Raw genomic sequence first — 22,289 nt, 5'->3', positions numbered from 1 at the left:
TAATGCAGCTTTAAATCAGAGTAGATGTAGACTTCACAGACTGTGCATTAATAATACACAACTCTGAAGAGGCGAGCACAGTCCCAGTCAGACACACGCACACACACACCCTGGTATCACTCCAAGCCAATGACGCTGCCCATCCTTTTCCATCTGCCCTCTTTCACTAATGAACACAGCCACACACACACACACACACACACACACACACACACACACACACACACACACACACACACACACACACACACACACACACACACATGCTTCTTGTTACAATCTTTGACAGTATGACACGTCACATTTTGAACACTGTAGGGGAAAAAAAAAAGTTCCTAAATTTAACATAGACTCCCCAGAAGAGCTCACAAGTGCTGTCAGTGCAAACATAAACCACTGTGCTGCTTCTGCTGGTTGGTAGCTGGAGGAACAAAGCCACAACTCCTCACTCGCACTCCAAAAGATTTATTAGATTTGTGAATTATGTAATGAACTGGAAGCGAGGTTGCGTCCTTCGGAGAGTTGCTGCTGATGGAGCAGAGAGATGTAAGACGCGGAGGCTCTGTCCTTGGACCACACCCAATGCACCTAAATTAAACTGTGGTCCGCTGAGCTATAATAGCACACTAATCACAGAGGTAGAGCTTGCTATGTTTGTGTTTGTGTGTGTGTGTGTGTGTGTGTGTGTGTGTGTGTGTGTGTGTGTGTGTGTGTGTGTGTGTGTGTGTGTGTGTGTGTGTCTGTGTGTGTGTGTGTGTGTGTGTGTGTAAGTTTGACAAGCTGGCTGCTACATTTGCTATTACAAATACTGTTTCTGCTCCCAGTGCTTGTGACTCAGACTCTCCCCCAATCCATCTTCTCACCTTTAAGGTTTTTTTCTACGTTCTGTTGCTGTAAACGTCCAGTTATGTCTCTTATTATGGAAAGTGTGTATGTATGCACTTTTAGAACCTGGCTGCAACTAATTTACTACAGGCAAAAGTCATGCTGACTTACTAAATCCCTTTAATGGGCCAAGCAAGCAGAGGTGAGGGACAGACAGTGCATATGTGTGTGTGTGTGTGTGTGTGTGTGTGTGTGTGTGTGTGTGTGTGTGTGTGTGTGTGTGTGTGTGTGTGTGTGTGTGTGTGTGTGTGTGTGTGTGTGTGTGTGTATATATGTGCGTGTTGATCTTACAGCACCTGCAAGTGAGTTTGCACAAGGCCAAAACCTCTGAGCCAAGAGTAACACTCACACATGGACATTATTCTTTCCTAAATAAACTCTGGATTTAAAATATGGCAAAGAGGGGTGACAAGACTTAAAGCTTGCATCAGCGAGCACCGAGCTCACATCAGAAACTGGCAAACCAAAAAGATTCTGTAATCACTTGAAAATGCTGTTTGAATGAGCTACGCTGAGGCTTCATGTGGATCCTTTCAAAGTGTTTAAAAGCTGGACGTGGACCAGGCATTGTCTGGAGACATGCTCACCATCTGGTAATACTACAATGGCATGACAATGGGAAAAAACAGCACATTGATTAAAAAAAAAAAGGAGAAATTGATATGAAGAAAAGAAGAATTTGGGTACAAGCTCGATCATTCAGTCATCGCCTGCTCAGCGGGGAATCCATCAGGTGGTCAATCGTACTTCATCTATCCAACGCGGGCCAGCTGCAGTCAGCATGGGAACACTCATAAATTCAGCATCTGTCACCTGACTGAGCTGTGAGAACTGCATCCAACCACAACCGTAGCAGGCTAGGAGAGTGTAGGGCATTTAATGGTCATTTCTGCAGATTGTAGTTCTTATTAAACTTCATTTAATTGTATCTTAGATCTTTTAATGTATGCTTTAACTTGCACTGTTAGAGAGGAAGTGTTGCTGATGTAAATATAACCCTGTGAACTACACAGAGGTTCTTTCGTGTGTTTCATGTGTTGTCAATTGTTTCTTTGAATAGACACAGATGTCATAATTCATATGCTTTTACAATGTTTGCTTTTTTTGCTCTTTTGTACATCTTCAGCTGTATTAGTTTAGGTTTTTTTAACTATAAATATGCATGTCTTAAGTGGAAGACCATTTGTGATGCTGTTCTTGTGAGAACAGTCTGAGCATCCAGCTCCACGAAACAACCCCCAAAAAAACAGAAAAATTGATTGACATCTGACACCCGGCGGTACTCGTAAAGCAGACCAAAAACAAAACAAAGGAAGAGCAAACCACAGTCTGAGCTAATGGCTCATTTGCAGCTATTTCTTCATGTGGTCTAATTAGCGCGAGCAGCAGAGTAAAGAGAGACTCAACAAAAAACAAAAAAATCCCAAAAATCAGGAATGGAATCAGCTTCTTCAACTCAAAACCCACATCAGCAAAACCTCGAACCCCGACAGGATGACGCAGATGCCAGAACTCTGCCTAACGAGCCGTTTGACTTCTGGTTGTGTTTGAACAGCATTAACTTGAACAAATATATCACAAAAATACAATAAAGCAAAGATTTCTAGTACAACTTAGACTAGAGAAAACATATTATAGGTGTGACCTCGCCTTAACTGGGGCAAACAACTTAATTATACTCGCAAAATCACTTTTATCTTATTCATTAACTTCTATAATCTTGTTTTAATCAACTTCAGTTTTATCCTATCAAATGCACTGCCACTTATACCCTCTCTGTATTTGTATAATCTGCAGTCACAGAAGGATGTGAGCTCATTTTGTTAGTTTTAAAACAGTGATTTCAACACATTTTGGAATGATGAAACATTGTGCTATTCACACTGAGCTGAATGAAACAGCTGATTCAGCTTTCACACCCAGTTCTGTGATTCAGGTGGAGTCATTTCCTCAATCAGACAACTACAATCAAGTCTCTACCTGTGTAGGGAAGCGCAGGAGTGCCTCCGACACCCTCTGGAGAACAGGCAGGCCGTTCCCTTTCCCCGAGTCTCCATTCATCATCACTCCGCCTCCTCCCTCCCTGGCTCCTCCTCCTCCTCCCCCGCCGCCATCGGAGTCCGATGAAGGAGAGAGCTGGCCCGAGGCGTCGGTCAGCATCTCCCTGACGCAGGACGGGTTGAGGTCGACGTGGAAGTCGGCAGAGATCTTGCAGCTCTTGGAGACGTCAAAGAGAGCGAGGCTGATGAAGAAGGGTTCCACCTGTGGGTTCAGCAGAGAGGCAGTTAAATCACTTCAATCAGGCCAGGTTTATCTAATATAGTATCCAGGTTAATCTTATATCATCCCTGGGTTAAGGCTTGATGCCGCATCCAAATTTTGGGAGCACGCAGCGTTCACAGGATGACCTCATATTCACTGGCTTATCATGCATTATTTATTAAAAGGAGTTAACACAACAAATGCAATTTCAACTTTTAACCTCCAGTTCTTCAGAAATGCTACTGTGGCATTTTGTTGGTAAAATCTAAACCTTAAACATGGATGGATTTGAATTAGAGATGAAATTAAGATTCAAATTCTGTTTAATGGTAAATTTAGCCAAAATGTATGATGTAAATATTTGCATAAAATATTGTCTTTCATCACATCAACCACACAAATATTAGTTGATCTCTAGTTTGGAAGCATACATTGGCTCTACAGTAGTGCAGCCCACAAACATTTAAATGACTGTGCACTTATGCCAGGATGGAAGCTTCCTCCGTGATGGACAAGGCTGAGTCTGCCCAGTAAACATTAAAACATCTGAGGCTGAGGAAGGAGTGGGAGGGAGAGACAGCGCGTGCCGCTTCCAAACCACAAATATGAAGTCAGTACAAATCTAGCAGCCATTCTAATGCACCAGCAAGCAGGAAGAGGAGGTCTGACTCAATGTTTTATGACTATAGCGGTGTGTTCTGACAAAGGCGGTGCTCACACATGTTCTGAACTGCCTGTCTCATCCTCATTCATCGCACATTGAAGGAGTTTCCACTGTTTGTCAGACTTTAATTCTTAGGAAAACTTTATAGCTCTGGCGATTCTATCTTACATGTCACATGGACACAAAGAACAAAGGAAGGATTAAGATTACAATGTAGTAACATTAATATGTAAAATAACGTTAACATATAAACAAAATGAGAGAGTATTACAACAGTATTGAATGGGTGATCCCCTTTTGGCCTGGTTACTTCCATTGCTTGCAAACGGGCCAACATGAATTATGAAGGCATATTATCTGGGGCAGAACTACACAGGGTGAACTGGGTGGAGGATGTGTGGTGTGAAAGAGAAAGCTGTGTGTGTTGCGGTTAGATATGCTTAAGTGCATACAGACAAAAATCATGAAAGCATCATCTTCACACATCACTCACTTGATTTTTCTCATCAAGCTCGACAGATATTTTAGTGAAAAGTTTTAAACCATTTTCAGTTAAATTAACATCCCCTCTGTTTTTATTTGTTATTATAATGTGTTCATTTTTATTTGTTTTCATTTATTTTATAAATATATAGTGTCATACAGTTGTCTAAAACATTATCTATATAGATTTTATTGAGCCAATCAGCAGCTGGAGAGGAGAAGTAAATATGCCGACCGGGAGTGAGCCACACTGGTCTACTAGATTGTGAAAGGTAATAGAGTTATATGAATAACAGGAATGTCTCTTTTGGAAGTAGGATGATGACGTACATTGGTGAGGACTCCGTCCCCCTTCTCACTGACGCAGCCCTGGAGACTGAAGGTCAGGTCATGGCAGCTGACCACAATACGTCGGCCAAAACGCTCCTCAAATGGCTTCACGTCTGGCTCGATTCCTGAGAAGTCCAGCCTCTGGATATCAGAGAGGAGGAGAGGAGAGGAGAGGAGGAAGGAAGCAGGAAGACAACACAGCGAGGAGGCGAAAATTGATTGGCGGACAGTAGAGAGGGGAGCGAGGAGACGTATGTAGAGGAAGAGGATAACAGAGAGGGAAACAGTGGAAATGGTGGAAGAGGGAAGAGAAATTCAATAGCATGAATCAATACAGAAATAAATAAATCATGATACAACAAAATGTTCAAAGAAGCATCTTCTATACCTGTGTCTCGGGGTCCAGAGAGAAAAGCTTTTGTCTGCCGTCATTCCTGTTCATCCTATTGAGCTGGTCTGTCTCTCTGCCGTACTGCAAACACACACAGCACAAGGATGTGGGTTAAATCCAATAATATGTCAGGAAAGAGATTAGAGATTGATTTATTTTAAATGTATGTAATGTCTTCATCAATACTCTCTAACCCATTACTCTTGCTATTTTTAAATCATATGATGCCTTTTAGTTTTAAATGATTGTATTAGGCTGATGTCTGCTTTTTGTATATATAGAGTTGAAGCTCTATTGTAGTTCTTTATCATTATCTAGGATTTTTTCTCACCCACAGCAAAAACATATCTATGTGTGACTGAAAGACAGTGATGAAAAGCTGAAGCATTTTAGAGAAGTGGGAAAATGGCAACTGGTTTCAAAGAGTAGTATCTCAGACTATAATGGCCCTAAACAGTGTGTTCAGTGAGTTGCCTGCTGGTAAACCAACAAGAATTCAGACACAGGGGAAGACAGAGAAGGAGAAACAGGCAGCCCAGCAGACCCAGACAGAAGGAGAAAGAAAGGGCAATCTGACAGAGACAAACACATCAAACCCTCAGGTCACGTAAAGACTCTTTATCCATCTCCCTTCCTCTCTTCTCTTCTCCTCCTCCCCTTGTTTCTGCTCTCACTCACACTGTCCAGCCTGCAGACAACTGATCTTTTGCACGGGGAGGGAAGAGCTGTGCTGGAGCGGCCCCGGAGCAAACGCAGTGAAACGAGCAGCAGAGAGCACAGAAGGCTTTGTTGGCTGTGTGTAGCTCTGGGTTTATAGATACATTAAAGCAACGCAGCCTCTGTGGAGTAAACACTCATGTTCTCAGGCTCAGAAAACTCAAATACTATACGGGAAACAAAAGAGCTGTGCTTGGAGAGCTCTTCCAAGGAAAAAAAATAGATCATTTATAAATCATGTATGACATTTATAAACATAATGCGGCCTGGTGCAGAAGTTCAGGCTTTTTCTTTTGACATGAGAAACATTTTACCATCTGCAGCTTCATAGTTAAAAGCGTTCAGTCTGTGATTAGTAAGTGCATTACCTTTACGAGTTCTGGGTGTAAGCTCCTCCCCAGGCTCTCCAGCAGGCTCTCACCTTTACCTTGGCTCGAGGTATCATCATCTGATTGGACAAGACAAGTTGAATACATGAATAAATTTAGAGGAAATGCACAGAAACACAAGTCATGACAAATCACGCTATTGTGAATCAGACCCAAATAAAACGTAATGTTTCCCTGACAGCTTCCCTTTTGTGGCTTTTTCTTCCCAGAAGGACAAACTCATATCCTACAGTTTACTGGCTGAATTAAAGAGGCCAATTTATTACTCTGCTCCCAGGTGACAGATGATGGACTGAGTGAACTCTGTCTGCTCCTCCATCTTTCTGAAGTGTCTTATCAGTATCTGGGAGATTCGTGACCGAGCTAGAATATTGTGTTTCAATGGAATATTCTGCAGAGAGTATATTATTATACAACAACAACAACAACAAAAAAGCACTCAGATGCTGGCAAGAGATATGCAAACTGCACAAAACTGCTATTGTTTCTCCACAGTTCAGGACAAGCAACGATTCAACGATTCACCACATCTGCCCCCTAAAGAAACACTCCTGAATGAAACTAAAGGCCGAAACACTGAAAACATCTGCAGATTCTTCAGCTTTGATTTACCTGCACAGCTGAATGTCTTTTAAAATTTACGGCAAGATTATCACTCCTGTCGCTCTACTGGCAGGAAATGCAAGGGTTCGTGTTAAGTCTATTTAATGCCTATGTATCACTGTAATATGGAAGCCATTAAAGTGTCATAACACGGGGGCTCAGAATTAAATTGTAATATGTGGAGGGAGTTCTGTTTGGACTGTCAGGGAGAGGGATTACTGTAACCCTGGCTAACTTTACTGTAGGCTAAAAGGTTCTGTTTAAACATGCTAGTATTAGTATCATAGCTACATGAATGAGTTTACAGTCATTTTTCAGTCGGGTTACTTTTTAGATGTAGTTAAATCTCACCCAGGGCACAGTCCAGTGACTCAACGCCATTCCTCCTGTCCTGGCCGGCCTCGCTGCTGCTCTGCAGGGCCTGCTTCAGCGTGACCACCCACTCCTCCATCTCTGCTTCGCTGTCAGCAGCCAGGAAGTGGCTGTAGCGGTCTTGCATCTTCAGCTCGAAGCCGTTACGTCGCATCTTAGGGCTCTGAGGACGGAGGGATTTTTATGTTTGGGATTTTTGTAGTTTTCTTTTTCATTTTCTTTCCCAAACAATAAACTAACAGTGGATAAAAGAACATTCTTTATTTGTGGTAATGAGATGATTGCTGTTGTTTATTTGGGGCAACAAAGCAGGATCTTAAATCACTTTTAGCTAATGCACATATATAATTCCTCTAATGAACATCACAGTGCTTCTTAGGCTTTCTGATGTATTCAAACAATCCTTTCTAAAGCTTTATAAAATATATTCTATCTCTGAAATTAAGTAAAAGCAGCTGTGCATGGCAAACAGGCAAACAGGCTCTCCAAGCTTTCACATTAAACCCACTGGCCAGAACGAGTTTCTTCGCTCTTCCCCGCCCCATTCATCTCCCCACTGTGTTCATCAATCTGAAAGCTTCCTGGCAGCCTCTCCAGCCACTGCGAACCTGAATGAGGTACCAGCCGGTGCCAGCCAACAGCCGCCACTCATAATCTGCTAGAACCGGACTTTTAGGCCCGAGTCAAAGGAATGCTGTAAATCTGTCCAATCGAAGCAGCTAAAAGCCTCTGGAGCATGGTGAGAGCAGGAAACACACTGACTTTCACAAGGGTGGGAGCTCATGCCAGGGACTTAAAAACTCACAGTGAGTGCAGGAGGAAGTGCACCGAAATGAGTTCAGTTAAACGTAACAACATGAGAGCTTAATAGGTGGTCAAGCTGAAGAAGGGATGCTGCTGCTGCTCTTCTCAACTGTGCATTTGATGTTTCTTTGATTTTTTTATTCCAGCCCTGCATACCTGAATGACGTCTATGCAGGAATCCAGGTAGATGGATCCTTTGGTGTCCTTGCAGTTCTTCTCATCCTTGTAGGAGTTGAGGATGTAGGAGCCGTCGGGGAGCTGGGACAGGTAGAAGTACCTCCGTTTGAACACCTGCATTTTATTGTAATGAAAAGCAAGTCAGGACGATTTATAGCTTAGCATAACAGATTATAAACACATCTGCTGTTGCGTAGATTAATACTGCTCTGTTCACATGATTTCCTGATTGGAGGAAAGATGCTGCACTGTTTTGATTTGTGTTTATTTTTACAGTATACTTGATTTCAATGTATTCAAATCTAATTGTAAGATCTTTAATTACTTGTTTCTAACCACTGTTTCCTTAATTTTTTATGCCTCATTCCTCCCCTGTAATATTATACATGTCAGTTCTTATGTGACAGTGGTTGTAGTTAATGATGTAAACATTCTTGATTGTAATATATAACAGAGTAACACAGAATACAAAGAGTTACTGTAGTTTCAGTGGGGGATCATCCATGAGGAAGTTGGAAAAGTTGCCATGTCTACCTGGTTTTGCATGTTGTTGTTGTTATGTTGTATGAATAACAGACAAGGAGGTCTGGTGCTGACTTACCCTCATGGAGACAGACAGGCTGCTGTTGATGTTGGCTTTCTGAAGCCAGCCCTGCTTCATGATGCCTCCCCTCTGGGAGCACAGTGACGCCGTGTCCTGACACACACAAACATTGTTAATCAATCAAGACAGACTTTATTATACAGGTTCATTCTTCTTACATTCTGAATATTACAATAGTCAGTGTAGTTCTAGACAGTGAAAAAAGTCTTATAAACTTTAATCACACACCAGATCAGCTTATCAGGGGAATTTATTTTGGTTTCCCATAAAGTGCTGATTATAATTGAGCCGCAGATTCTGTCAGTACAGCCTTTCTATCTCATAACTATCACGGGGCTGTTCATCACCATCACAGAAAACACAAGCACAGATCACATGGGAATGGTCTCATAGTGAGCACTCTGCAGTAATGTATCCGGCCACGTGGAAAAACTCAAAGTATAGCACAAGGAGGCCCTATTAACTAATGTAAGCTTTAATGACATGCTGTTATGAAATTATCATGAAATTGACTGTGGGCAGATGTGTGTGTATGTGTGTGTGCGTGCGTACGACTGAAACAAGCCTAATAACATTGAAGCTGTGTTCTGTCCTCCCATTCTCTCCAGCTTCGTCCTGTAATCTAATTGGCTGGCAGCTGTCCTCGCTCAGCCTGCACAAGTCCATCCTTCCCTCACACACACACACACACACACACACACACACACAATAGCCAATTGCCACACTTACACACCTCACCACACCCTGTCTCATATCACCAATGGTACTGTACTTAGCATTGTCACCTATCCCCTAATGTCCCTGATTGCATTATTATTGATTTACTGTTATGGCCCTGCAGGGAGACATAAAAGGTTATATAAAGGACGTAGGAAATCAATCACTTTTCCTAGCAGATATAAAATTGATTGATTGAAGATTGATAACATATAAGGATTGTGTGCTTTGCCTTAAGTGTATACGTGTGTTTTCTCTTGGTTTTCTCTTACTGGCCACTTAACTACAAAGACAGGCCATCTCAGCCACAAATGATAATGCAGAGGTAATGTAACGGTTGCATGGGCCATTTTGGGAAGAAGAGCCATCTACTCCCCGCCTTTCCCATCACGGTAGAACAGCACCATTTCTTTTCCTTCAATTAAACCCTTTCTCTGTCTAAGTTTATCCGCATCCTGCCAGAGAGTAGTGGGGCGGAGGATCGATTGGAGCTATTTATAGGACGTATAAGGCTTCTCGTTTCGCCGCCCCGCACTCTCAGTCTCTGTGGGGCCACTCTGCTAGGCGGACTAAAGGACTAACGGCTCATAAGTCACCGGGAATCTATCCAGCACAATTCCTACTTTAATAAACGTCCGCGCTGGGAACGGCTTCTTTCCCTTGCTTATATCTCATGATGAATGAGCCAGTTTTGCATCTGATCTCCATTGACTGAAAAAGATTAAAGGGATCATTTTAATTTCCAAGCCGGGTGTTTTGTAGCGCATCACAAAGCGCTGTGCGTAAGCGTGGCGCAATCTGTCCATAAAGGGCCCAGTGAGTCAATAAGCATAGCACTCATCCTCCCATGCAGTGATCGATGTCTGCGATGCAACAGCGCTCGGGCCTCTCTACTCTACTCACCTCGTCTTTGGCGTCTTCATCGATCTCGAACGTGTGAGCTGGCAGCTTGTCTGTCTTCAGGCCTTTGCTTTGAAAAGATAGTGAGAGAGGGTCAGAGGTGCTCAATAAATCAGCCCCTTCTCTACTGTATTTCCCCAAGTGGTGAGGTCTGCTACAGTATGTCTAGAAAATATCTTTACTTTTGTCAAAGCATGCAACAAAAACAACAGCCTGACTTACTCATTTTCACTTCTTTACTATATATATGTTTTATGTGGGTCAGTAAATCTTGTGCCACATTGTCCAAGGTTATCTGGGGAATGCTGCTACACATACATCACTTTCACTCCAGTTTATGGTTCAAGTGCAGGTTGCGTTGACAAAAGTAATTTTCTTAGGGAGCTTTATCATTATTGAGATATTAATTCGAAACATCTGGACCGCACCTGTTGAGTTTTAGAGGAAAATCTGTCTGAACTCTGTGTAGGTATTTCAATTTTTATGCCGTATTTCCTCTATTCTGCTAAAGCATCAGAGCTGTATTTATTAATACACAGGGACAGTGATTTGTTGCACGTCGTCATCCGACAGACCCATGTGAGCAGAGTAAATCCCTTGTACATGTTGCATATTTGGCACTAAAGAATGTTGTTTTGCACAAATTCTGAGCCCCAACCTCTAAATGTTCCACACATCCGAACTCCATTTCTAACTCATTTTCCATCAGTTGTTTTTTTTTCTCATCTTCCTTACCTTGGCAACATGCGGAAGTCACCAGAGTAAGCCTCATATTTGTAGTTGATTACATGCCAGTCGGTGTTGTACATCTTGATACACTGCCAAACAGGTCAACACAGAAAAGCTGGATTAGGAACAGCAGACACACACTCAAATATAAAAAACCATGTCATGCCAGGAAAGTGACCTAACGCAGCATACAGCTCTTTCCTCTGACTGTGACTCACAAGCAGTGCTCGGTTCCCTATTTTGGGGTATTTCATGAGAGAAAATTCCAGTTCAGTATTATTCATTTATGAACTCTGACATGCCAGAAAAAAAAGAAGAAAAAAAACATCACCATTTACCCTTTCATGACTTCTATTTGGTCGTATTCAAGATGGTTTTCATTGTACATATTGCTTTTTTATCCAGTGTAACTGCGAGCAGAAATTTTCAATTAAATCAACTGAATGGATCTTTGTTGCATAGATGCTGAGTAAGCCTGGATCTGTTTTTAACAATTCCTGTGACAGTTGTTTCCGTGCTATATCATAGTCCTGAGAGCTGGCTGAGGAACACAGATTTAGAGCCTGGCAGAGTATGTCCATAACTTGCCAGAAAAGTCTGCTTTTCATTGCTAAATACAATATCTCATCAGTTCAGCATGTGTTTACAGCTGGCACTTAGAGCTGTTTAATCTCATCATGAAATAAGGTATTTTTTTTCATGATGAGATTTAATAAGGGGATCTATTATGCTCATTTCCAGCTCTATATTTTTATTTTTATTTTATTCTCCACTAGAGAAGCTTTGCACGATTCACAGTTTTAAAAAACCCTTATTTATCTTATACTGGCTCTAAATGCAGCCCCTCAGTTCAGCTTCTGTCTGAAACAGGCCATTTTAGCTCCTGTCTCTTTAAGGTCACCCTCTCAAGCCCATTATTTTCTGATTGGCCAGCTTCAGGAAGCCTGCCATGGAGCACCTGTATCAGTCGTGTTATGTTACTGCTGATACAAACCCACCGTTTCCTGCTTTACTGCTGCATATTTTATTATGAAGAATTAGCAGGAAATGAAACATGTTCCTCATTTAATTAGCAGAACTTCGTTAGCAGCCCCCTCAAAAAAAAGTGGACACAACGAGATATGAAGAAGACACACACATGGGACTGATGGGTTACCGTACCTCTTTGGCAAACAGACTCCTGGCGTCACGCTCAGCATTCTGGGGGACCGAGGGCACAACAGTCCTCCTTTGCCGGGAGATCTGGGACTCCTGCATGCACGCATACAAACACAATGAGACACACACCAGCAGTGACGGTTTATTTTCTCATCAAATGGTAGCAGGGCAGAAAAACCGCAAACAACGAGAAGGAACAGGCGAAGGGGAAAGTGAGTGTGAGAGCAGATAGAGAGAGAGAGCCATGAGAGAAAACAGAAGGCACAGACACAAAGAAACAGATGAGTGTCAACAGATTCTCTCAGGAAAAAAAGTAGACACGGAGCGAGACACGCCTCTAAACAAAACCACATGTGTTTGAGGCAGCACCAATAAATACAGAGCAGAGGTAGCTGGCTGGATGGTATTTGACTGATCAGGCTCCTTGGACTGACCCGTAAATAAACTGAGGCTGGTGTGTTTGAACAGTGATTAATGATGGGAAACCTTTCTTTAAAAAGTAATGTTTTACACCTCTTTGTTCTCGTTTGACTCAGACAGTTTAGAGTGAAACTCTCAGTGCAGGTGTCTTGAGTGCAAGATTTGTAATAGGCTTTAAATTACAGGCTGCAGAGCTGATTCCAGTACTGGTAAATTAGCAGTGCATTCAACTTCACAAATTTACAAGAACAACACTAAAAAGGCTCTTTTCTATACAGAATGTTGATTTTTATGTGAGTTATTTAAAGCAAATATTCGGTTTATCTCAAATCGGCTTTTTTGGTCATTTTATCATCTCTATCCTTCTATTAGTTCTGAATCTGTACTCATGAAAAGTAAATACTGAGATGTAGGGCAGTGCAAGAAAATTGAGCTAGGCAAGTTGTCAACACGCCAAGGGTTTAGCCAGATAAACCATTTTATTTGGAGGTTAAATCGGGGCCACCTCTGAAATTATAATGCATCACCACATAGGAAATCTGTGGTGGATGTTTGAAACAGACAATTTAGGTCATGATACGACAGTTCAACGTTATTTTCTAAAAAACTAAAAAACGTTAATCTGGAGGTTTATTTAAAACCTGCCTGATCATCAGAGTCTCACTTTGGTGATCGTGATAAAAACGATGGCCAAAACTAGACATTACATTATGACATGTTCCCATTCTGTACAGTAGAGCCCAAATAATAAACTGGCTGGGCCAATACATCAGCCCTTGTTAGTTTGCTGCAGATATATGTTGCCAATAATAACCAGAAATTGCAGTTTACAAATGCTGCAAATATGTTTGAGATCATTCAGAGACAGCTCGTACACTGACCAGACAGACAGCAATTCAACTGCAAAATGTCCTGCTCTGTACATATCTTGGCTACAATTCTTTAAAGAGCAAAAGTAAGGGATGCTTATCAAAAATGTATGGTGTGTGTTGATGTCAAAGAGGGAATATCGGCTGATATATTATAAGATTTACTCAAATAATGGTTTCAATGTTGGCTTTAAACTCTTATATTGGTTGGGCTCTACCATACAGCTTCAAAGCTTTTCCCACAGATAGTTTGTACAATGACAAACACATCCATTATATCTCATGTGACAGCCAGTACATTACAACATAAACTGAATTTCTAATTACGTGATGACAAATAAGTGCTGCAGAAGGCAGCTGGGACACTACCCAGCTCTTTGGGTTGAGACTGTTGATGAGAGTGGTGACCTGGATGAGAGCCAGTCCCAGAGAGCACTGCGGAGAACTGATGAGAGAGGACTTACCGAGACATCGTCGACCGGGCAGAGCAGCAGGTCTCGATAGGGGTCGCTGTGGATCTGAGCCTTTCTCTGAAACACCACAGTTTCATAGTCCAGTGGTTCAATGATCTTTGGCTGCTCCTGAGAGGGAAGATAGAAAGGACACCCGTACATGTAGTTACAAATAAAACAAGATGCTCAAGGCTGGATTAGTACCCCCCAAGGGGGCCCTCGGCACTGACGCTCACGGGCCCTCACACCATCGCAACAAATCACAACCACCAGATGTTACCCAACCTGGCCATTAAAATCACCACCTTCATTATTTTGAGCTTCCAGGCAAGCTGACACGTCAAATCACACACCTGTTGGTCAAAAGCTCAATAAGTAGTGGAGCTGATCTGGAAGCAGATCTGGCTACACTTCAATAAACCCTGTGCTGAAATAAATACTGCCATTTCACTCACAAATCACAAGGCAGGGATACAGTGGATTAAATCATCTGAAGGCAGTGTGTGGCACAAGACCATGGTAATACTGGTTTCAAAATAAAAGTCACTAAGTGAGTGAGGCAACTTCAAACACTGCAGAAGCCAACATGTAATGCACTTGACAAATCAACTCCCACACATAGGCCTATAGCAGCATCACACCACAAGTAACCAGGTAACATTATCTGGTCAATCACAACACATAACACAACTAAATGCATTCACCAAAGAATGGTTCTTACCATTAAAGGTTCTTCTTTCTTGCCATTTCTTTGCAAAGTCAGAGATAAAAGACTAAAAGTCCAACTCCTTCACAAACTCATCAAATAGAGCACTGACAGCCCCCTCACTGCAAATATGTGTTTTTGTATTTATTATTACAGTCGCTTCTTTCTCTTCCTTCTTTCTTTTGGCTTCCTCACTGAACTTTTGGTTACAGCTGACACTATCCATTCTCTACGTGGTCATTTTTCCCTCACCCCAGCTGATACAAACTAACCACAGTGCAGTGTGACCTGCTGACCTATCATCACCTGCCCAGCAGTCAAAATTAGAAATGAAACAGCCAATCATGAGACTTGATTTTCTTCGCATGAAAGCAACAATAACTATCAACATCAAGAGAGTGTGTTTATTTCTGTGGAGTCCAACCAAAAAAAATAATAATAATATTTAGTTTTTTACTCATTTTACCCATCACAGAGGGCCCCTTCCTGATCAGGGTCCCCAGGGCACTTGCCCAGATTGCCCCGTATGATAGATCCAGGCCCAGAAGCTGCTTCTGTTTGATCTCATGATAACTGATAATTGTGTCTTTACTGTGGCTCTGGCAGGGTCCACGTCCCCCTGCTATTTGAGTTCAGATTTCAAGTTAAACGTTCACCCCCAGAACTTTTCACCACTCATACGAGAGTACAGCCACAAGAGATCAGACCACAAAGTTCAGAGGAGTGTCACCATGCAGGGAAACAGTTGCTCAGAAAATTGTGGGTGGATGAAAGAAAGAAAGAAAGACAGAAAGACAGAAAGACAGAAAGACAGAAAGACAGAAAGACAGAAAGACAGAAAGGCGAATGGCAAAGAAGGCAAAGATAGAAAGGGCAAAGAAGGTGAGACAAAAGCAGTGCAGGACATCACTCCCTGACTTTATAAATGTGTTAGTACAGCTCTTCTGCCTGACAGAAACCTACGTAATAAAGAAACAAAACACAAAAAATATCATGTGCCCTATCACAACTTCCTGTTTTGAGTTTCATAGAGAAGTGGATGATATATAACGAAAAAATTTAAAAAAGAAAGAAAGAAAATCAGCCTCCCTGTTATGTTTTAAAGCGGCCTACGGGCTAAACCTAGCCTTCTACAACTAGGTCAAGATGTGATCACAAGCATAAACCTAAACCACTCGGAGAGATTCTGAATTAATTTGAAGAAAGTGGCACTTTAAGCTCAAGCTAAGCGGTGAAGATGGTGATGTCTAGCTTAGCCAATAAGCTAAGGACCGTTTGGAAGCAAGCGAGCGGAGAGAGAAAAAGAGGGTTGTATGGATTTGATCAGCTTGTGTGCTACATTACTGAGCCACTGCCACCGAGTCTGCAGGGCAATACAGTGTGTGCAGGGCAGCCACTGAGTTAACAAGCACAGTAGGGAGTGGAAGAGGGAGGAGGAGGAGGAGGAAGAGGAGGAGGAGGGAGGAGGGGGACTCCTGTCTATGCCTTACAGCTGGGAGACTACGTGTGAGTGATTTTCCCCTCTCGTGCTCCGTCATATTTCCATTTAAGCGTCGCTGCAGCTGAGATGCTGAGCATTGTTTTCCTACTGCAGCGCTGCAGGAGCGGGGCCGAGCCAGACAGCCACTAATAAAGTTAACGCGGTAGTTCCTGCTGCATGCTGCTTGCTGCTTCTCCCCTCTCTGTGTATCTTACATGTGCAGCTATTCTAAACACCAGCTCTTATCTAGGTTGACATCTTTCTGAGAAGTGCAACTTTATATGGCCGGTTAACCCTTTTCAAATATATAGGTTTTTGCATTGGAGAAAGGTTTGAGTATGAATTGGCTTGTCTACATATCTTCTGCATGATTTTATACACCTTTCCACCAATAATTAAGCTGTATTTGATATCATTGGAAACTTTTAGGGCTCCACTGGAATTTAAAATAGAAATTTCTGTGGGTTTAAACAATCCCCCCCCCCCACCTCTTAAACATTCTGGTATCTGTGCACAAGCCAGTAAGGGAAACACAGCGTTCTCCTTTTCCATGTTCTCTAACCAATCATTTGGCCAGCGCAATGAGTTGGTTACATGTATTTGCTCTCTGCACATTTTTCCACCAGACCCTGACTTCCTGGGTCTCCCACACACACACACACACACACACACACACATCCTACATATTTTAAACCAGTACTCTAACTAAAAAAGCTTCTATCCCCTGATGATAGCCTGTCTGCCACGATGAAAGCTGGCACTGAATTTCTGCGAATATCTGCCGAGCCCACCGCTTGGGCAGCAAGCAGCAGCAACTCTCACAAGTCTGCAGAAGGCATTACACACACATGGCCGTGCCGCCCCTGCACCTAAAGCAGCAGCTACGCTTCCTGTCATGTGCAACAAGCTCGAACCGCAGCGCCACAAGTCACAGGCAACCGTTCAGGGGCGCACATACATACTCGACTGCAACGCTGATCATGTTACACAGACAAGGGGGGAGAGAGGGAGAGAGGAGAGAGAGAGAGAGAGAGAGAGAGAGAGAGAGAGAGAGAGAGAGAGAGAGAGAGAGAGAGGAGAGAGAGAGAGAGAGAGAGAGAGAGAGAGAGAGAGAGAGAGAGAGAGAGAGAGAGAGAGAGGAAGCAAAAGAGAGAGTTCTGCTTTCTTGGGACAGCCAGGCACAAGCAGGCTTACAAATTGAGAAAGAGAAAGAAGATGCTACAACAATTTAAAGGACATGGCTTAACATTTTGGGTGTAACTGTGCGTGTGTGACGTAAGCCTTCGATAAACTTTCCCATCCCTCTATTTATGCTGTGCACTTTCTCCTCTCTGGCTCTAGATCACTCAAACACCAATCGCTGAGCACTAACTCCTAATGTGCCTCCAGGGGGGGGGGCTATGATGATGCATTTCCAGATGTCTGCGTCCCATTACCAGTCCAGCTGATGTAAAGCGGCTCGGGCCTCCAATACGACCAGGTGGATTTTATCGCGCTGGCTAGGGGAAAGCTTAGGTTTTATACACTGCAGATGAGCTCAAACGCTGACATGAGGGTCCGTACTGTATAAGGCAGCTCCACTGTCCCACCGCTGACCCCACTAAGTGCTACAATCTGTGTGTATGTGTGAGCAGCACAGACACATTGCGGCTCAGTGAGGGAAGAAGAAGACTCATTAGAATAATAAGTATTCTCCATCTACTCCCAAAAAAAGCGTAGTAACCCTTTAACAGGAATCCAATCATGCAGAATTTCACATTAGGGATACAAAGATACATCTTAGATAACAGCTGTTTGCAATTCCCTAACCATAACCCTAGCCCATATTCTTATTTATGATTGCAGTGCTTTTAATACATATTTTCCATTGTATACCAAAGATACATTTAAAGACTCATGCAGCCAGCAGTGCATTCCTCTACACCAGCGGGTCCCAACCTTTTCTGCTTGTGAAAAGAGTGAGTGATTTTACCATCTCATAATTGTTTCAACACAATTTTTTGAAGGCATGAAAGAGCAAAGCCACAGTATTTCAGATTATAGCAAAATAAATTAAATTTTAAGCAGCAGAATGTGGATTGTTCTCATTTCCTACCTCAGCTTGCGACTGCTTGTAGGGGTCCTGAGCCCAAGTTTGGGAACCACACACTCATGCCCCCCCCCCCCCCCCCCCCCTCCTAAATCTTATCAAACCACAATCTCAATAGCAAGTCCAAAGTAGTAAAGTGTTGTTTTCCTTTACAAGTTCCCAAATGAGTCAGATTCATGCACCTTTTTGACTTATAGCAGGACGAGTGAGCACAGCTGCAATTAATAATCTTAACGAGTCCAGTCAATCACTGTAAGGCCACGCAGATATTATAATTAGGTTATTATTTACAGCTGTGTTTGCCTCTGTCATATGCATATACACTAAACTAGACGCTTTACGTGAGCTGAAATTAATTACTCCCTATTCGCTAGAGTTTAGTAGTTAATGACACATCTGTGCAGTGTCATTACAGGTCAGTAATCAGTCCTTATGTGAGCCTTCGGGGTCATCAGATAAGCTGGAACTAACATGTGGCAACTCTTAACTGTATTCAAAGTGAAAATGATGTTTTTGTTATGAGCTGGACTGATAGAATGCTTCATGTGAAACACCAGAGAGACACAAAGCAGACAGAATTGGCCTATTTAGATTAAAGTTAGTTCTCTATCGGAAATAGACTGGTCTCTTCTATCATTACGATGACAATTACTGTCCATTGAGTTTCAGCCATTTCTATGTAATAGAGCTCTAAACACAGGCAGATGCAGACTTGATTAAGGGTTTTTTCTGCATGGCTTTTTATGAATGCAAAGAAGAGTTGTTTCACTGACGTATCTGCTAATGGCAATTCCCAGGAAGCAACTTCACACCAATTGTCCCCAGGGTAGAAAAAAAAAATTCCACATTCTGCTCTTTTTTCTCACTTTCAGCTTCAAAACAATTGAAGCTTATAATATCGAGGAACTAGAGATATAGAAAGGAAGATTTTTTTTAAAGAGGGGTTGATTATATCGATGAAGAAGACAAGACTGAACACACAGACACAAGCATGGTCGCAACATGCCTGAGGGAATCCCCCCATGCCAGAGGAACGCAGGGCTGCGCAACTTCCACAAAACAGCATTTGTTCTCAGTTGCATAGCCAACCGTCGCTCCCTGAAATGAGCAGCCAGAACCTGCTACTCTTAAGAGAAGGGGAGAAAAAAAACAAAGAGACAACAGAGCACACATATAACACTTTTCGACAAAAACAAGAAGAAACACGCACTTTTGCATCTGAACCTTATCACAAGATTATTACGCTGGCGACCTCTTTGCGTCACACTCCTCAAGATGATCATCATAAGACTAAAGCCTAAATGAATCCCTCAGGAACAAGGGTTTATCTCTGATGTAAACTCATCTGGCTCAACTCTATAAATCAGGATTTATTTTTACAAAGTGGGGAACTCTAGGGGGTCCCTGAGGGGGTTCAAGGGAGTGAATGACAGGATGAATGACTATGGGATACATTTAGGAGGAAAGAAAACATCTACAAGCAAAAACTGGGACAAAATCGTATCAACTGGGGTCTAATTTGTTTAGTTCAGGGGTTCCTGATGTGAAAAAGTTTGAGAACCACTACTCTAAACAGCCAAAGATGTATGACTGTTGTGTTTTGGGTTGAAGTTGCAATGTGTCACTGTCACATCATGAGAAAGTGAACAAGTTACCAGATGACTTCAGTTAGAACAAAGCAGGGCCGACCTCAATCTGCACTGATAACACTGATCATCTCAAGACAAATGTCGCCATTGACATACTGAAACGAAACACACACACACACACACACACACACACCATGGACACTCATACACACACGCAAATGCTGTATCAGCAGTATTCTAAAAAACCTATTCATCTCAAGCCACTGCGCCTAATCCCTCATTATTGCAGTCTGTCCCAAACCCCAAAGCTATTCATACAAACAGAGACAATAATAATAACCTTTTAAAAAAGTAATTAGCACACTCTGCATTATACATATTCATCATTTATAACCTCATCTAATTGCATGATGTGGCTACTTCCAGCAGGAATAAAAACACACACACACACACAGACACACACATACAGAGAAGCCATGCTGCAGCTGTCCAACTGGCACTGCTCCTCATCCGCCAGCACACAAAAGGAGCCGCAGAAGACTGAAAAACCCATGTGCTCTTGTGCACAATGTCACACTATTTTATAACGCCGGTCATTTAGGAAAAGCGGGCCAGCATGTGGGAGTTCAATTCATATATAATAGCCTATATAACGGCTTGATAATGACCATGTCTTTAAACGCAACACAGACTACACACAGGCAATGCCGCTATGAAAAAATAATGTTTTAGTGTATTTATACGTAGAAGCAGTGTTGAAAACTGGAGGAAGAGAATATAAATAGAGTGTGGAGGTAAATAAAAGAGGAGAAAATGTGTTTTTCTTCTTGTAAGGTAGAGAGGAGTGGAGGTTTGGTTACATTCTCCCGTTAGCTAAAAAATGACCGCCGCCGGGTCATAGACAACATTGAAAGCTCTGCTCACCACAAGGTCCACGGAGCTCTTCACAGCCTCCGACACGCTCTGTCTGACTTCCGCGGCCGTCCCAGGTTTGCTTAACCTCTTCGTGAATTTCCGTACCTCAGACATGATGTCGCGACGGTTAAAATCCACTTTGTGTGTCCCGGTGTGAATGTGAGCATGCCGGGGATACAGGACGGAGCGGCGGCTACTGCTGTTGTGTGTGACAGCCAGATGTGGGTTGTGTGTTTGGAAGGGTAGGGGAGGAGGGAGGTGAGGGGGATGAAGCAGCCAGAGGTTCGCTTAGCGAGGCGGGGCCGCTGCTGCTGCTGCCGCTGCTGCTGGTGCTGGTGATGATAGTGATGAGAGGAGAGCAGAGAGGGTGTAATAGTCGTGATGCGTCACTCGTACGCGCTTTCCGTCTCTCCTCAGTGGAGTGGATTTTTTAACAAAGATCGTCTATGTAACGAAGACAATGAGTGAGCGTTACTGTTTAATTTGATTGAGTTCATGGTTATTGGCGTGGCAGACGTTTACAATGACAAAGCAAGTATGAAATGAAAAAAAACATTACAACTAAAACATTTACATAAACAGAAAAATGTTGATTTTGTCGCAAATATATAGTCACAATTATACAAATACAAGTAGGTATAGGACTGGGTGTTATGGACAAAGTCAAATAACACAATCAATATCAATACTGGGATAACATTGTAGGAGTGATTATTTATGCTTTCACAAAATATTTACACAATGATATTTTTAATAATCATCAATAATGTGGATATAATGACCCAGTGGGTAAAGGCAAATATTAGAACAGCTACAACTGTCTAAATTACATGACTTTACTGTAACGTAGCCTTTAAAACCCGGAAGACTAAATTTATACCATATGAGTATTATATGATATCCAAAACCTAAGAAGACATCTAGTCTCATATCATGATATTGATATATTGCCCAGCCATACAAATAAGTGAGACCTATATATACACTGTGACATTTTTTAATGAGTTTATTTAGTTATTTTTTCGTTACTTTAAAGGTGTAATCCACAATTTGTTTTTACTAATTTTGAAATAATAACCCCACATTTTTTTTGTAGGACACAATTATTCAGTAGAACACACGGGAAACTTAAATGAATAGTCTTCTGATGAATGACACTACAAACAAGTACAGACTAATTGCAGGTCTACTGTAGTGTAAAATATATGGCAGTATAGACAATTAGTTTGTACAAATTCCGCTTTCAGGTCAATGACAAAAACAATCTATAGGTAATAAATGCAAATAATAGAATCTCCTTAAAACAATGTTATAATGACTTATTTAACTTTAATTTGAGTTAAAATTACAAAAGTACTTAAAGTTATGAGTCAGTATTTGACTTGATATGCCCTCCTATACTGCCATCTTGTGGAAGATGTAGCGCTCTGCAGGTATTTACTATTTTATTTTTCTCATTTTCTTAGTATCGTTACCATTGGTCTGCTGCACCAAATAAATAGAATAACCATTACATAGAGTTGCAATCCCTTTTGCAACGTTTGCATGTTGTTTAATCTTAAAGCTTCTTCTTCAGTTCATGTA

The 22,289-nt window shown here is 42.0% G+C and overlaps 1 protein-coding gene across 1 annotated transcript in view; it reads right to left on the bottom strand.

Annotated features, from left to right (window-relative positions):
• dock11 (dedicator of cytokinesis 11) overlaps window positions 1–20,949 on the bottom strand; it is a 65,906-nt gene extending 44,957 nt beyond the window's left edge. Inside the window, exons 1-12 of the mRNA XM_062444327.1 lie at window positions 20,715–20,949; window positions 13,939–14,055; window positions 12,189–12,278; window positions 11,034–11,116; window positions 10,302–10,368; window positions 8,679–8,774; window positions 8,057–8,191; window positions 7,076–7,259; window positions 6,101–6,180; window positions 5,013–5,096; window positions 4,625–4,765; window positions 2,866–3,147 (exon numbers count right to left, since the gene is read on the bottom strand). Of these exons, the coding sequence (XP_062300311.1) occupies window positions 2,866–3,147; window positions 4,625–4,765; window positions 5,013–5,096; window positions 6,101–6,180; window positions 7,076–7,259; window positions 8,057–8,191; window positions 8,679–8,774; window positions 10,302–10,368; window positions 11,034–11,116; window positions 12,189–12,278; window positions 13,939–14,055; window positions 20,715–20,819 (1,464 nt within the window). The 5' untranslated portion in view covers window positions 20,820–20,949. The remainder of the gene's footprint in view (window positions 1–2,865; window positions 3,148–4,624; window positions 4,766–5,012; window positions 5,097–6,100; window positions 6,181–7,075; window positions 7,260–8,056; window positions 8,192–8,678; window positions 8,775–10,301; window positions 10,369–11,033; window positions 11,117–12,188; window positions 12,279–13,938; window positions 14,056–20,714) is intronic.
• Window positions 20,950–22,289: the final 1,340 nt, after the last annotated feature.

Source organism: Scomber scombrus, chromosome 23 (genome assembly GCF_963691925.1).
Source record: "Scomber scombrus chromosome 23, fScoSco1.1, whole genome shotgun sequence".
Lineage (NCBI taxonomy): Eukaryota > Metazoa > Chordata > Actinopteri > Scombriformes > Scombridae > Scomber > Scomber scombrus.
This window is presented reverse-complemented; position numbering and strand designations above follow the sequence as displayed.